The sequence below is a fragment of the Passer montanus genome, unplaced genomic scaffold (assembly GCF_014805655.1).
Source record: "Passer montanus isolate IOZ18808 unplaced genomic scaffold, ASM1480565v1 scaffold2, whole genome shotgun sequence".
NCBI classification, from domain to species: domain Eukaryota; kingdom Metazoa; phylum Chordata; class Aves; order Passeriformes; family Passeridae; genus Passer; species Passer montanus.
In genome coordinates, this window is record NW_024366591.1 from 29,252,913 (window position 1) to 29,269,242 (window position 16,330).

A 16,330-nucleotide genomic window follows, 5' to 3' on the forward strand; every position below is an offset into this window, starting at 1 on the left:
GAAACGACCAACCAGTCAAAATTTCTGGTTATTTTCTTGAAATTGTGAGATTTCCTGTTTTTTCATTGATACTGTTGAAACTACTTGTTTGTACTGCAACAGTAATAGCCATGTTTCTTTACCTTCTTTGTCTTCCTTGGTCAGACATTCCTGCTCATAGTTGTTTTCTAACTTTGAGCTTGATGTATTTTAATTGAGGTGCTGTGGCCACACAGGGCATACAAAGGTGTTGTGTTTTGTAGCAGTGGAGACTGAGTGTTACTGTTAGGACAAAAAGGAGATTCTAATTGATTGATTGTTTCCAACTTACTCTGTCTCTTCAAGTTGCTTCATAAGAATTTTGGTTTCACTGTTCTCTTGTGCTTGTCCTTCCTAGCCTGCAAGTGCTTTGTCAGCATAGCAAGTTATGATGGTGGCTAAAAAAAACCCTGAATTAATTGGTGTGGGAGAGAGTAGCTGCAAAGTTTCATTTCTTTACCATTAACCATGGTTCTTTGTTGGCACATACAATTTTCTCTCCAGGTATCTTTGCACCCCTTTCCAAAATAAGCAAGGCTTCTGATCACAAGAAAAGCTCTGTACGAAGCTCTTCCGTGAGGTCTTCACCTGTGGTCAAATCCAAGAAAGTAGATGTGACACACATAACTTCCAAAGTGAATTCTGGTGAGTGTTTTCTTGCATGTTCACACAGGATGGAGAGATACTAATCTTCAAGAATTAGTAAATCTTGGTATTAAAATTCTTGTTTGGAGTTAGTTCATAGCCTGGGATGAGGTGATAAGGTATTGATTAACTCCATGTTGTCCTGGTTGGAAGTTCACTGGCCTGTGGAGTGGTACTGGAAGGACGTTGTGTGGAGCTGTGATTACATTGATCTCATGTGCTGTGACAGTTTTTGCTCTTTACATACTCTATATAGAAAACTCCTCACCACAACATTTATTCTTGAGCCATTAAAGTAATTTCTAATTGGCTGTGATACCAGTTAAGTGTCTCAACTTAATGAGGTTCTATTTGCTAAGATATTCCTGGAGAATTTGCAAGGAATGAAAATCTAGTAAGTAATCTATACCCCTTTAAGCCTAGAAATTGAAGAGATTTATTTTCTGGCGACATGATAAAGAAACTATTTAACTCATTGTGTTTTATCTGCTAATTAAATTATCTGAGTAAAACCAGTGCCAAATTAGAAGAGAGAGGTTGTCCTTGTAATAAGGCCTCAGTCTACTGATTGGAGTTATGGGCTCAGTCTCTGGCTCTGGTTTACTTTCTGAGTAATTTGCTCAAATTACTTAATCCTTCTGTGTAAGTTCCCTCCCTGTGGAGTGAATGATCCATGTTTTCTGATGTTCAGGTTCCAGGTTGTTTGGAGAACAGGCTGTTCCCTGCTGTGTGCAGTGCTGGCCATGCAGAATCTGGCCCCCTGTGTTTGGCTGCCTATGTAATAATGTCAGTAAATATTTCATTGGCATTTCTTCTGCCTTTTGAGCCCTGTTCAGGTGACTCACACTAAGGCAGCACAGCTTAAGGGATGGAAGATAACTCACATTCCTATCGAATTTACCCAAGCACCCTAAAACACTGCACGCTTTACCTGTAATCTGCAGGGTATAGAAACAATGAGCAGGCTGGTGCCAGGAAAAGATGCATTTTGACAGCTTTATGGATGATTTATATAAATTTTGTCTGCATAGATTGAGGGAGGAGTAAGTTTTAAGCATTTGTATATACAATTAGCACAAGATTCAAGCTATTATAAATGGGCATCTTGCATAAAAATCTTCTTGGGATGAGCACTTTGTTAGGAGTATTGCTCAGGAGCAGATCCAGGCTGACTGATTCTGTTAAATATTTTCCAGTGTTTGATTCACTTTGCTGTGAACTGTTTGTAACCCATTAAACTATAATGGGAGGGACTTGTCCTTTGTCACTGACCTAGTTCAGTCATAACCCACCTTTTCTGTCCCAAAGGTGCAGTTGTGTCTTTGTAAAATTTAAACATTTGGTACCTTGCTTTAAGGTAGAAATCAGAGTGAGTTAAGCATCATCTGCCCAGGAGAGCTTACATCTATTGGATGTGAGTGTCTGGAAGCTGCTGTGTGCAGGGAGTTCTTGCACAGAATTCCATTGCAATTAACATGCCTGGCTGATTGGCTGGCAGGAGTGGGGCAAGGATGAAGCTGCAGAAGCAGAACTTGGATTTGCATTGTTTATGTGCATCACCTGGTCACATTTCTTTCCTTTAAACTTCCTCCCTGGATTACATTGGTTTATAATAATCCAAGAAAAATTAATATGCTTTTACTAGGTAAGGTTACAGGCTGCAAAGTAAAATTTATAATATTGCATAGGGGTTTTGAAATTTTATTTGGTTCTACTGGATTTGAGTAATCCAACAGATTGATGAGAAGAGCTTTTTCAAGTTTCTAGGAAAAGTATTACTGAGATAAAATTAAGAAATGTGTTATCAGTCACAAACAACTAGTTTTTGGATCTGATGCCTTAATGGCCATAAAAGATTGGGAAATCCTCTACATTCACAAACTAGTTCAGTCCCTGTGACTGAACTAAGCTGAGAGATGTAGTTAAATAAAAGAGATGTGATTTTTCTTTCATGACAGGGAGGGGATAAATCATAGATAAGCTTGTTCTTCATTGAGTTAGGGTAGAAAAGTGTCAGAAATGCAAAATGACTGTTTGCAAATTATAACTTAGGTGAGAGTATGAGTTCCTACACATATCACAACATTGCTGCTCTGAGAGTTAGGCTCTTCAAAATCATATTGGCATGCTTACATTATTTGTAGTCTGAATGAAGATTTGATCTCAAATCTCTCTCAAAACCTTGATGTGTAATCTTTAAAGCAGAAATTATGAAATTAATACTGGCGAATAGCAGACCTTAAGTCTATTAAAGTGAATGTTATAGATATGAATGTTTGAAAGATTGAAATAAAACTCCTTCAATCTAAAAATTAGTATTTTATAGACCATTTGTTTATTGTTTGGCAAGATAGTTTGGACTGGTTTAATGTGTTAAGGGGTTTAATATCTGTGCTTTTCCATCAAAACAATTCTGCAGTTCTCGTTTTATCCATTTATCAAGTGTCTAAGGAATTATACAGTTTTATCAATTTTTCCATGCATCCAGTAATCTGCAAATCTACATAATCTTCAAAAATTGTTTTTGTATATGACTTTCCTGTTATTGTTACTTGTTAGGATGCATATATTTAATCATATATATTCTTTTTATAGGCCTTAATATTGCAAAAAGAGACAGTGCTTCTGAAAACAACTTTCTGACTGCTAACAGAGGAAAAACGGTACCTGCAAAAGATGGTAATGAAATAATTGTAAAATTTTTTTTAACATCTTAAGAAAAATTTTTTGTATGGTATAAACAGTATTATTGCTGCCCTACCTCTGTAAAAGTCCTGTATCTACACTGTAGAAAAAAAGTTGCTGTGCTTGTTTAATTCAAGTCTCAAGCAGCCTGTAGGTATTTGGTTTTCTAGGAGCAAAGTAATTTGTGTGGATGTTTGGCTGGCTTTCTGTGTTGGTTTGGTAACCATTTCTGTCTGAATACTTGGGCAGGAACATAGAAAAGCTCTTAAAGCTGGCTCTTAGTAAATGATCTTGCAGAGGATCTGCAGAATTACCAGCTGAGGTTTTTGAGGGAGACCTTTTACCCTGTATTGTTGCTGCCTAGATTTTAATATTCTGTTGTATGTTCATGCTTCTGTAATAAAGTGTTGCCATCTAACAGTGCTTAACAGTCTTGGTGTTGTGTCATGGCAGACTCATATTTTCAAATATGAAAAATGAAATTAACTTTTAATGAGTGCCTTTTGCATGTGATGTGAATCATTCTCTGCAATTATCTGGTTTCACAATTGGATAACAACTTCTACCACAGCAGTACATGCTGAACTTGAAACACAAAGGGACCTCACTTTCAGCTGTCTTGAACAAACCCTAAAAGTTGTGTCTCCTTTGAGGCTTTGTCTATAAAATCATACTGTAAGTGTTGGTAAAAGCAGTGTTTCTTTGGAATAATTTGAAGTGTGAATGCCAATATTCCTTCTTTAAGGCACAGAATCACAGAATAGTTTTACTTGGAAGGGACCTTAAAAATCATCAAGGATCACTAAATATTATCACCCAGCTTCTCTGGGTGACCTGTTCCAGTGTCACCCACCCTCACAGGAAAGAATTTCTTCCTAATATCTGATCTAAGCCTCCTTTCTGTCAGTCTGAAGCCTCTAGCCCTTGTCCTGTCACTGCTTCCACTCGTGAACAGTCTGTCCATGTTTCTTGGAGCTCCCCCTCAGGCACTGAAAGGCCACAATGAGATTTCTCTGGGGCTGACCAACCCCAACCCTCTCAGCCTTTCCACACAGAAGTAGTGCTCCATTCCTCTGAACATCTTCATGGCTTCCTTTGGACTTGCCTCCAGCAGGTCTGTGAAGAAAGCATCTTTTTATACCTTCTGTGAGTGAACAGTTGTGAATTCAGAAAAGACAACAACAACTGGATTTATAAAACATGACTTAGGAGTAAAGACTTGAAATTTGTGATTGTGTGATTAAAAAGACAGAAGCTGAAACGTTTAAAACTGGAAGTTTTGGAATACAAGGGATAGTGTAACCCACTCTGCATGTGTAGTGGGAGTAAAAAACCTTGATCTAAACTGGTGGTAATTGGGGTTTTATATTAGGGGGGAAAAACCTGTAACACTAGGGATAATTATGTGGTGAGATACACTACTGAGGAAGTCTTGAGATTTCCCTGACGGGATGTTTTTAAGAACAGGCCAAATACTCACCTGTCCAGGAGTGTTGTAACAAATAATTGTTTTGCCTGAAGGAAAAGGAATCAATTATATGGCCTGCTGAAGTCCTTTCTGCTCTCCCTTCTCCCACGCTGTGATTTCCTACAAAATGAAGTATCTTGATAACAGGTTTAGTTGGAGCAGTTCTTGTTGCATCCCTGTAAAACTGGTGGTCTGACCTCCAGTGAATCCATCCCTGGACTGGCTTTTAACTATGTACATGTAGCGTGTGTTTGTAGCAAATGTGCATGTGTGTTTATACCTCGGACATGGAGCTGAAGTTTGCCTGTCTAGTCACTATTTAGTCAGCAATTTGCATTTTCTTTATTGTAGCCCATCTGCAGAGTCTTCAGAGTTCTGTCCTCAGCTTTTGTTTGGACCCTCTACCTTTGCCTTTCCTCAGTTCTTCCTTACTGTTTTGCAAAACTGGAGAATTAAATTGCATTGAACAAACGAACCCTGCGTCGATACCAAGCTGTTTGCCAAAACTAATGGATTCAGCTTCTCAATAGTCTGGAAAGTTTGATAAGCAATATTATCTTAATTTTTCACATTGATAAGCTGAGGCATAGAGGTGTCTTGCTGTACCCTGCCTCATTTTGGGCAGAAGGGGTTAAGAAAGGGGAGAAGAGGAAGAGCCTTGAAAAGGAAGCAGGAAAGATGAACATAAGTCTTATTGGACAGTTTAGACTTTACGGTTTGCAAATGGAAATAAAAGTGATTTATTTTCCATTCTTGTTTTATAGTACAGATTTTAATATTAATACAGTATGTAATGGAATATAGTAGGCTTTAATCCAGGCAATAATTCACTCACATAATATCACCTTCCTTCCACTTCTCATCAAATCTTTAGTAGGCTGGATGCTGAAAGGCTGGTGGTATGATCTCTTATTACTAAAGCTCATGTATTTTAATAAATATGCTTGGGACTGTTTAGATTAACTTTCATAGAATAATAAAGATGGGCTTTTGGAGACCTCTTCTGGCACTCAGCTATCACCATATTCCCAAGGCAGGGTCATGTGCACCTGTGTCATTCCTGACACATGTTTGTGCCAACACTGCATAACAAGTTCTAACTTTGGCTCTTTACTTTGTGTTCTGTGGTCCCTGGAGAGCAGATAACTTCCATATTACAAAAGCTTTCCCTTCTGCTTAATCTGTCCTTTTCCAAATTACAATCCCTGAAGGACAACTTTCATTTATGTCTTTAGGTTTTCCTGGGTACAGCAGCTCTTCCTCTTCTACTGCCTCCTTGGAAGGCAAACGGAATTACTCCAAGAAGAGGAACTCAACGAGCAGCAGTAAAAAGGCCCTGACCAGAGTGTCCTCTGCCTCATCTAAGAATAGTGCTGGTATGGTCTGTGTATGGTACTGAGGTGTATTTTCACAGGGGAGAGTTCACTGCTGCATTAAGTACTTATGTAGAACTACTTGTGTTGTTTCAGTTCAAGAAAGACACTTGTGAAGTGGTTTGCCATAAACCAGTAGTTACCAGTAGTTAACCATAAACATAAGTTTGGCAACTTTTAGAAAGATTTTTGTAATGTCTTCAGGATGTAAAGTGTTTTTATAGTTGGTTACTGTACCTTTTCAAACCAGAGAAAAGGCTGTAGTCCAGTTTTCGTGCTGCACAAAGCAAGTTTTTGTCTAAGCAGAATTTGTGTTGCCACATGTGGAAGGTACACTGTGTTAGAGATAAATACTCTGTTCATTAAATGGCTTGCTATTGAAAACTTTCTTAAAGATTTAATCTCACTAATTTCAGATCTTGTTCTTCTCTTGACCAGGGCTGTATAGTTCCCCAACCACGAGGAAAAATGCTCTTGATGGAGAAATCCAGGTTGGAGACAGAGTACTGGTGGTGGGACAGAGAACAGGCACTGTTAGATTTTGTGGGACAACAAAATTTGCACCAGGTATGTGCAGCGCTCCGATTATGTTGCCAAATCAGTATGGAATAGCTTACATGTGAGCAAATGAATGGAAATCCATCTTTTCCCTCACTCCTTCCAAAAGAATTCTAATTTAAATTGGTTTGTTTCCAAGTTCTCTCTCTCTCTCTCTCCCCCTCTCCCTCTTATGTTTCACTGAATAGTTTTTTGCTTTAATGCAACTGTCAGGAAAAAATAATAGTTTAAAATATTATTTTTATTTGTCCACTATCTTGACTTATGTAGGAAAGATACCTTGATGGTGAAGTTGTAGGTATTACAGAATCACAGAATATTCTGGGTTGGAAGGGACCCACAAGGATCATAGAGTCCAACTTCTTATCAAATCTTTCTGAAAATCCTCAGTTTAGTCTCCAAAGGGGTATCTAGAGATCACATTCATTTACTCCTTACGTTTTGTATTAAGGCTTTTTGACAGAGCTTGTCTCTTGCAGTTGTGGCACTCTTATGCCATGTACCAGTCTCATTTCTTAACTTACTGCCATCTTTAAGAGGGTAATTGTGAACATTAAAATTTTAACTGACCAACCTTTAGGTCACAAGTTCAATAAAGTTACAAATATCTGAAAAAGGCCCAACCCCTACCACCATTTTTTCATCCTTCTCCCTTTCAGCTTCTCCCTTCCCCTTGCTGAAAACACTTTGCAGTGAAGCCAAGTGCTGTCAGAGGCAGCCAGTTGTTCTGCATTGTGGAAATTAATTTTTAATCTAATACTATCTTCTCTATGGGCCTGTCTATAATGTTACTGCAAGAGTAATGCAGCAGCATTGGTGTTGGTGTGAGCACCTGCTGTGGGTGAGGGCTGTGCTACTGGTGGGTGATTGGCAGTTCTCTGTCGTGACACTGGGTGGCATCAGCATTTAAAAAACCCCGTCAGGATGCAAGGTCGTGGTGCAGGCTCTGTCCTTGTGTCATCCCTGCCCTGTTCCCCAGTTTCACTGTAGGCAGCCCTTGCTCAGGTACTGCAGTGACCTGAGGGACACTTCAATGTCATCACTCTTTGTGTTGTTGCTGGCAAAGTGACCAGGGAGAAAAGGGCTATTTCCCACATACACTGACAACTGTGAAATCAGAAAGCTGTTTGACAATGCTAAGTCTCCTCCCTCTCTGCTTTAAATCAGAAACATAATTTTTTGGAGGAAAACATGCTGTTGTAAGAAGTGAGGATGGAAAGATGACAAATCATCACCATTTGCTAACCCAGTAATTTATAGAAAATGTAACAGATGCACGTTTAAGTATTTCAGTTCTAATGTTTATCAAAGCTCTGGAAGTTATCCAAGGTTTGTTCCTTCTGCTGCAATGCAGATCTTTATTTAATTCTAAAAGTGGGAAGGGGAGAATTTCTGATATACTGAGCCCTTCTAATTCATAAGCTGTCATTCTTGAGTTTCTTGAGCTGATAATTAGAATTACGGTTTTATCCAGTGCCTTAGTACCAAGTGACTTGAATTAAATTCTGAATCTTCTGGGGATGGATAGCATAAGGACTACTAATGGAGTATGAAATTTAGCACCTTTGTGTAATTAGCTCACATCTATCACAGGTTATGAATGATCAAGCTCATTAACATCTTGCTGCCTATTCAGTGTTCTGTATGAGATTAATTGATGACCAGTTCCAATTTTTGCACCCTTCTCTTGATATCACATGACCAACCTTGCAATTTGTATTAATTATAACTTGCTAGCTAGAAAGAATGAATTAATATCAAAACTTTAATTTTACTGTTGATGATCTCAGATGAGGTATAAACCATGTGCTCAGAGGAATGAAGATGGAAATGTGAAACAGCAGTGCTGTTCTTTGCTGTCTCCTTGTTGTCCAATAGCCTGTTATGCTCAGTAACTTTCTATTTTATTTTGTGGTGTACATATATATATACACATATATATTTATATATATTCCTCAAATGTTTTAACTTTTAGTAACATTTGTTTTAATTAATACCAAAAAAGCATATAAAAATGATGAGATAATTAGATTTATTAGGGTATAATTTTTTCATAATTGCATAGAGGTCTGTTTTAGAATACTCATATTTACTATTAGCACCTTGACATTTTCTGACTAGAAACTGTTTTCCTTGATGTGTGTGAATGCCAGCTGTGCCAGTGGTCTGGATGAAGAAAAGCCGGTAGTGTTTTGCTAAAAATGCCCTGATTTTACTTGGCAATGTAGGGTTCTGGTGTGGAATTGAATTGGACAAGCCCCATGGGAAGAACGACGGCTCTGTGGGAGGAGTGCAGTACTTCAGCTGCCTTCCCAGATATGGCATATTTGCACCCCCATCTCGTGTACAGAGGTGAGCACTGAAGCTCTTGTCGTGTTGGGGTTGCCAAATGATTTCTTAGTACATTTCCAATGTGGAAGAAATTCTTGAACAGATACAGAAGATACAAATGTTTTCTTCTGCAAATGTAAGTTTATAACCTGCTTTAAAAATCTGGTGGTTTTAGATCAGCTTTTTGAAAGCAGAGTGTAAAACTAGAAACACATATCTTTCCTGTTTCTCTTGCAGCTACCTGAAGTATTTTTATTCCAGGGCCCCTGATACTCTGTGTTCATGAAACCTTATTTTCATGACCCAATCCTGATGTGTTCTGCTAAATTCAATTATAAAAGGAAATTGCCCTTGGACATGACTAAAAAAGGCTCTTTTTATCCCAGCTAACTGCGCAGAGGATCCAAAGCATGCACCACTTGCTTGTAGTCTCTTCCTTAGGTTCCAGGAAGAGCATCCACGGAGTGCTTTACTCTTTCCTCCTGTATTTAGTTACTCTGCCAGACATGTTCTTGCTTTTATTTCTCTGAATAAGCCAGCTCAGGCAGACTCTTAGGAACCTGCCTCAGAATCATACCTGCTGTCTCAATGAGTGAGAGGCAAGTAACTCAAATACTCTGACTTTCTTCAGGCGCTTCTTGCAGAGCAGCCTGAGTGCAGCAGGAATCCTGGTGTCTCTTGGGGGCAGATGGAGAAGGAAAGAATCAAAACCTCATCAATATTTGACAAGAAGCCAGTAGGTTTGTTCAGAGCTGAGTTGAAATGACCTCTTTATTGTGTTACTGCTTTTCAGACTGACTGGTTCTCTGGATTCTCTCACAGAGACTTCATGGAGTAAAGTAACTCACACTTTTCCAGGTAGGAGTGGGAGATTGTGGGATTTGAGTGAGGCAGGCCCTGCTCTGCAGCCTGAACCATCTGCACAAAGCCAACTTATCCACAAGCACAAGAGATTTTCAGGGACCCCAAATGCCAGCCAGTAGTCTGGTTGCTCCCTTCCTAAAAATCTAGCCTGCAGAAGGAACTGTGGAGTACTGTATTGTTCTTAACACTCTACTGGCAGAAAGAATTGTCAGTTATGATTGTTGGCAATCTTCCCTTACTGCTAATATTGCATTCTAATCAGAGGGAAAGGGAAATAGAACCTGCTCCTTAATACAAATTGAGATTGATGAAGGGATCACTAGGGGGACGTCCCTATGAAATTACTGAAACTTGTGTGAGGTACTTGAAGTAGTTGGTTTCCTTTTCCTCTACTTTAGCTTCTCATGAAAAGACCTTCAAATTACCCTTGTTTGGTTTGTTTAATTTAATTTCTGTTCCTCTGAGAAGCCAAACATATTATAGGCATATATGTTCATGATAAATTTCGTAATTTAATTTCCACATTAGAGCGGAGAATGTGCAGCAAATGTAGTGGAAGCAGTATAAAAAAACCAACACGAATATGTGTTCATAAAGGTGTTTGTTTTTTTTTCCTTAAGAAGTCCTAGACAGCTTATTAATCTTTCCACTCAGGTTTTAGACGCAGTCTAAGCAGCACTTCTGCATCTTCACAAAAGGAGATAAACAGAAGAAATGCCTTTGTTAGGTGAGTGTTACAAGGTTCAAATGCTTGAGTGAGCTGGCTGTTGGCTTTGCTCAAAAAAACCCCTTCATGCACATAGGATATCTAGACCTTTACACGTTCTTTGTTTTTTTTTTCCAAAATGAACCAGTAGTACACTGGTTTTCCATGGGCATCCAGGAGTACAGTCCTAGAATTCAGGTTGGCATTAAAGTTGTTTTCCAATCATATTCTCCAAATTCTTGTATTTTCACACAGCTGGGTGAAGTTCAGAGGCTCTTGGTAAAGGACTTCACGTTGTTCTGGTGATCCTGACTGACAGTTGTATGTTAAAAGTTGTTTCGGTTAAACTGTTTTAAGCCCCAAATAAAATGTTTTGTATGGCTTAATTTACCAATACTATCACCTGCTGTAAATACTGTAGATCCTGGCATCGGGTGAAGGAAATTGCTTTTCCAATACTTCAGACTGCCGAGTGTAGCGGCCTGTCACTGTTATTTCATGGTTTGTTAGTTACATGAGATCGAACCCAGTTTTTTTTTCTAAAAAGGGATTTGAGGGTGTGTTTTTTCCCCCATGCACTTCCTTGAATTACAGATTCTCCCTGGATGTTTTATAACAAAAAAAAGGACTTTTTTTTGTTCCCTTTCCTTTCTCCTAGATCCAAGAGCTCCGTGCTGCGGCGCAGCTGGAGCGGCAGCGCGGCAGCTCCCTCCGAGGGGCCCGTGAAGCTGCACGAGGGCTCCCAGGTGCTCCTGACCAGCTCCAATGAGATGGGCACCATCAGGTACATCGGCCCCACAGACTTCGCCCCGGGCATCTGGCTGGGGCTGGAGCTGCGCAGTGCCAAGGGGAAGAACGACGGCTCCTTGGGGGAGAAGCGCTACTTCAGCTGCAGGCCGAGCCACGGCGTCCTGGTGCGCCCCAGCAGGGTCACCTACCGTGGCATCAACGGGGCCAAGCTGGTGGATGACATCTGCTGAGCCCGCACGGTGGGGAGGGGGTATTTTAAAGCACAAAGAAACCCCGCCTAGAATGCAAACTTATTTTGGAACCTCTAAATCTGCGTTTGCGTTTTACATATAGAAGTATATATGTATGTGTGTGTATATAATATATATATTTTATATAAATATATATATGTATAAAATAGAGAGATAAAAAAGTGTTCAGTCACGTTAAGAAGTAAAACCACTGTTGAGTTTCTCTTACTTTAATGACCCTTGCCTGGAAGGTTATCAAAGCATCTTGGGTTTAAGATGCTGCATCATTTGAAAACCATTCCAGTTGGAGAACAGGGTGTCTGCAGCGTTCTCTGAAGTTCCTGTGTGGTTCATGCAGTATTCAGAGGGTTTTTCTCCATGTAGTAATGAACTGGAAATGTTTGTGCATTGCCTGCTTTTGACAGTGGAGGTGGTTGATGGGTGACATTAGCCTGGTTCCTGGGCTCTTTGTCAACTCCAATACCAGCTGCTAGCAATAAGAAAGGAAAAAAAATAAGCCAAACCTCTCCGCCCTTTTCCAAAGGGTTGTGGAGTATTTTTGCATTTTACTGTTCAGATCTCTCTTCCTCTTTCCCCCTCCTCTCCTCCTCCTCTCCATAATACAAAAGGGCTGATAAACACAAGGATTTGCCCCTCTCCGAGTGAAGAGCAGCAATTAAATAAGAAGCCTTTAAAAAGCACAAATATGCTGCATGTCAGTCTGTACAGTAACAAGCACTTTTTGTTCTGCATTTGTAGAAGGAGCTACATACAAGATGCACTCTTTAAAATAATGCACTTTGCACTCTCCTGGGGAGCTTACCCTCCTTTTTAGAGACTATTTTTTTGTTTGGGGTGCTGCAGGCAATGAGTATCACAGTTGTAAAATGCAAGTAAACCCAGAGTGGAATACATAATTCCCTTATCATAAATATTAAGTCTGTATAAATACAGCAAGGTAATTCCTGCCAATGGTATGGAACAGATACAGGGTTTTCAAGCAAGCTGTTGCCATTATTTGATTCGTTTGTGACACTGTTACTTTTTGTTTGCTTTGGGGCAGTTTCCAGTATAAATTTTTTGTGAGATCTTATGATGACTTAAGGATAATTTGAGGTACAGCACTGTAATGGGCCTTTATGTGACATCATTTGTGTATCAGCCTTTTAGAACTGCTAATCTTTTGTCCATGGTTTAAACATAGAATGTATTTTAATTGCTCAGCATATGTAAACATTATCTTAACTGGATGGGTTTGTGTTCCAAAACAGTCATTTTACTCTTAAATTATTTGCTTGCTCTTGCCTACTTGAAGAAGTGATACTTTAAATCTATTTTTAGACAGAATCCTGCTGCTGTAACCTTTTAAATGTTGCTGTAGTTATTTTTCCTGATCTGTATTTAAAATAATGCTTATTGTATTCTAACTCATGGGAATTTTTAATTGAATATAAAAGCTGTAAATTTTGAATGTAAAAAACAAAGTAATGCTTTATATTTAGAGATGCAGATATTCAGTGACGTACTGAACTTTACTTTGTCTAATATCTGTTTCCTGCTGATATTAATAAAATGAAACCCTGTTAAATAGTAGAGCAAAAAGAATTTTCATTGGGTCTTTACAGAATGTACCTTTCTTCCCTCTGTTCTTTTGTACAAATTAAGTGCAGGGAGTTCAGTCTGCATCCTCCAGCTGTGAACCAGAGGGTTTTCTCTCTCCTGGCTGTTCAGCACAGAGCTGCCAGCTCCAAACAAAGCCTTTGCACAGCACTTTCTGTCACAGCCCGGTGCTCCTGGGCGAGCAGGGGAGTTTCTGTGAGGAGACACTCGTTACCAGGAATGCTCTTTTTCCTGCCTGACCAGATGGAATGCTGGAACTGCTTTATCTGAGGGGTAGCTGGAGTTCTCCAGCAGGTAGGTGTGGGAACAAGCGTGTGGGTGAGGCAGCAAGCTGGGGCAGCTTGTGGGAGTCACAGCATTTCTGTGTGGTCTGCCTTGCTCAGATGATTCAGTGGGAGCTGGTTTTTCCTGCAGGGCTGTCAGGCTGTGCCTTGCACAGCTCTGTAGCTCCACGCAGGGTCTGGGCCTCACTGAAGCTGCCTGGTGGGTGCAGGAGAGGGCACAGATACCATCTGGCACTGGTGTGTTGTGCTCTGCCTTCCATTTCAGCTTCAGGCAGCAGCACATCTCTCCTGGAAGCTCTGGCTGTAATTGGCTGGAGCACTGTAGCTTAGAGGAGCAAGTCTCACTGTTATCAGGATGGAGTGTTTTGGTAGCACTCAGAATCTTCTGCCAGGAAGCAAGAAGTACTGTAAAATTATGCTGTCTGAAACAGAAATAAATCAGTCCATTCCAGAAAGGATTACTGATGGCTCTCTTCAAGGTGATGAGGGGAAGGGATTTGTGCTTCCCTAAATCCAAGGTAAGTTGCCATAATCCTTCACTCCAACTCTTGCAGGAGGACACTGTGTCATAAAGAAAATTCTGAAAATAAGTGGCAGTGAAGTTTGAAATTAGGTGCTGTGCAGGGGACTGTACTACCACAGCGCCTGACTGGTTAGAAAAAAAGCCAAATGATCCTCAAAGTCCCAAGACACTACATAAATAAAACATTATGTGTCGTTTATAAATAAATAAACAGATGGTCCCTAGCAATTCTGTGCTCTCTGTGCAGACTCTGAGGCCAGTCCTTATTCCACAGCATGTCTCAGGTCCTGATTATGTCCCTCAGTGCTCTTAGCAATTAAATCTTTCAAGTTTTCTTGAACACTGGCTGGAAAGGAGAGACAACAGGTGCATGTGAGAGGGGGATGAGAATTTTCTTGAGGTGTCCGAGGACGGGAAATTAATTTCTAGGGAGCTCAGCTGAGCTGGACTCAGTGGCTGTTCTGTGGATGGTGACAGGAATGGTTTTCTGGGCAGGGAGCCTGCGCCTTCAGAGTGCTGCACACGGGTCCAAGGCTGGCTCTGCAGAGCTGCAGGGCACAGCCTAGTTCCTCTGACAACTCTGTGACCCGTGAGAGGTGGCAAATCCACCTTTTCTGTCATGGCTGGTTCAGAGTTCAGAATTTGCAGAAGCTTTGTCAAGGACCAGGTGGAAACTGAAACTGTTCATGACAGCCATAGCAGAGTACCCACCTGCATCCTTTTCCCTGCCTGGCTGCAGACTGACAACTCTGGAAAAAGAGTAATTACAGCAAAGATTTCCAGCCAGTGCCAGATCCAAACCAGGCTGTGGTGGCTGGCTGCTGACCAGCCCTGCTCCTGGAAGAGCACAGGAGAGCTCCTTTTTTAGTTAAGACAGGGAAGAAAACGAGGGAGGGGAGAGGTTCCTACTGGAAAATCTTGTTAACCAAACCAGAGCTGTATAGCTATCCTGCTGTAGAATGAGCACATGAAGGAGAAAGTTTATATATAGTAAGTCAGTCCTAAGTTCAAGGAGCATTGAATGAGAATGCAGCTGCCTGGGCCATAGGAGTGATATGGGATGGGATAAAAAGTGAGGGTTTCAGGGCAGAAGCTATCTCTTCCTAGAATTGTCACAAGATTCAATAGTGTCATTTTTAATGCTGAAAATGAATTAAAATACATCTTATAGGTAGACCTGCCCTCAGTCCAGACTCAAAGGCTGTCTAAGATACATACAATTAGGAAAACACCCAAATGCAATCTTCAGCCATATCCTTTGTTCTGTTTTGGTACTGGCCAGTTTGCTGTGGGTAAAAGCCAGCCTTCCTGGTGACAGAGGGAAGGGCACCTTCCCCTGTAAGAAACTTGGTGTGCAGCATCTGCAATGCAAAGAGGCCTGGAACAGCTGCTGCGAGCCCAAAAGGTGGCTCAGGGTACCACCAAACCTACTCCTTAGGGTGTTCATCACCCTAATACTTCTGCAACTTTGGCAAGTAAAAATGGATGTCCAGAGACATCTGGACATTGCTCCAATCATTGCACAGCCCAACACGGAGAAATCCAGCTACTGTCACTTTATTTGTCTTCATGCCTTGTGATTCACTACACTTGTTTACAATACAAATACACTATTCAATACAAAATACTCAATGACCATATATTAGTATTTTTCTTCATAGTATCCCTGAAGTGCACAGGCCCTTCCTTTATAAACAATGTTGCATAAACGGCTGTACATGAGACAGACACTCCTATAATGAAGCTCGGTACTAAAAGAAGCCAGGAGCGGACACTTGGGACGTTTCCCTGCGATGGGTTTAACTCTGGGACAGACGAACAGCGATGTCTTTGCTGCTGTGGAAGGCTGTTTTATGCAATTCCCACGTCAAGGTTCTCATCCCCCAGCAGCCAGGCGCAGTACCAGGAGCAGACATGCAGAGTGGCAGCTGCCATTCCCTGTTCCAGCCCTGGTGTGCCGTGCTGGGCCGCTCCCCGTGCAGGGCAGCCGGAGCAGCCGCGGTCCGGCACCGCTGTCCGAGACCGACGTGGCCAAACTCACGCAGCCCTGGGGCTTCCCTCCTGTGGTCCTGCACCTCCTCTCGCTGGGGCCAAGCCCCTCTCCCACCCCTCACTGCCTCGGGGGAGCAGAACCACCCTCACTCCTGCCCTGCTTCATTCCCAGGCACGCGGTGGGGAAACAAGGTTCAGTGGCACAAAGGGAAGATGATGGGACAACTGGAAAGGTAGAGAGACAGGCATCCCAACCTAATTACCTCCAGCAGCTCATGGAACT

At 41.1% G+C, this 16,330-nt stretch overlaps 1 protein-coding gene across 11 annotated transcripts in view; it reads left to right on the top strand.

The window, feature by feature from the left end:
• The window catches only part of CLIP4 (CAP-Gly domain containing linker protein family member 4), a 31,524-nt gene extending 18,294 nt beyond the window's left edge, over positions 1-13,230 (top strand). For all 11 annotated transcript variants that reach the window (XM_039707138.1, XM_039707141.1, XM_039707139.1 and 8 more), the window contains 8 exons: positions 523-663; positions 3,259-3,342; positions 6,052-6,192; positions 6,628-6,756; positions 8,976-9,099; positions 9,872-9,936; positions 10,597-10,669; positions 11,307-13,230. In XM_039707138.1, coding sequence (XP_039563072.1) covers positions 523-663; positions 3,259-3,342; positions 6,052-6,192; positions 6,628-6,756; positions 8,976-9,099; positions 9,872-9,936; positions 10,597-10,669; positions 11,307-11,628 — 1,079 coding nt within the window. In that variant the 3' untranslated portion in view covers positions 11,629-13,230. The remainder of the gene's footprint in view (positions 1-522; positions 664-3,258; positions 3,343-6,051; positions 6,193-6,627; positions 6,757-8,975; positions 9,100-9,871; positions 9,937-10,596; positions 10,670-11,306) is intronic.
• The last annotated feature ends 3,100 nt before the right edge of the window (positions 13,231-16,330 follow it).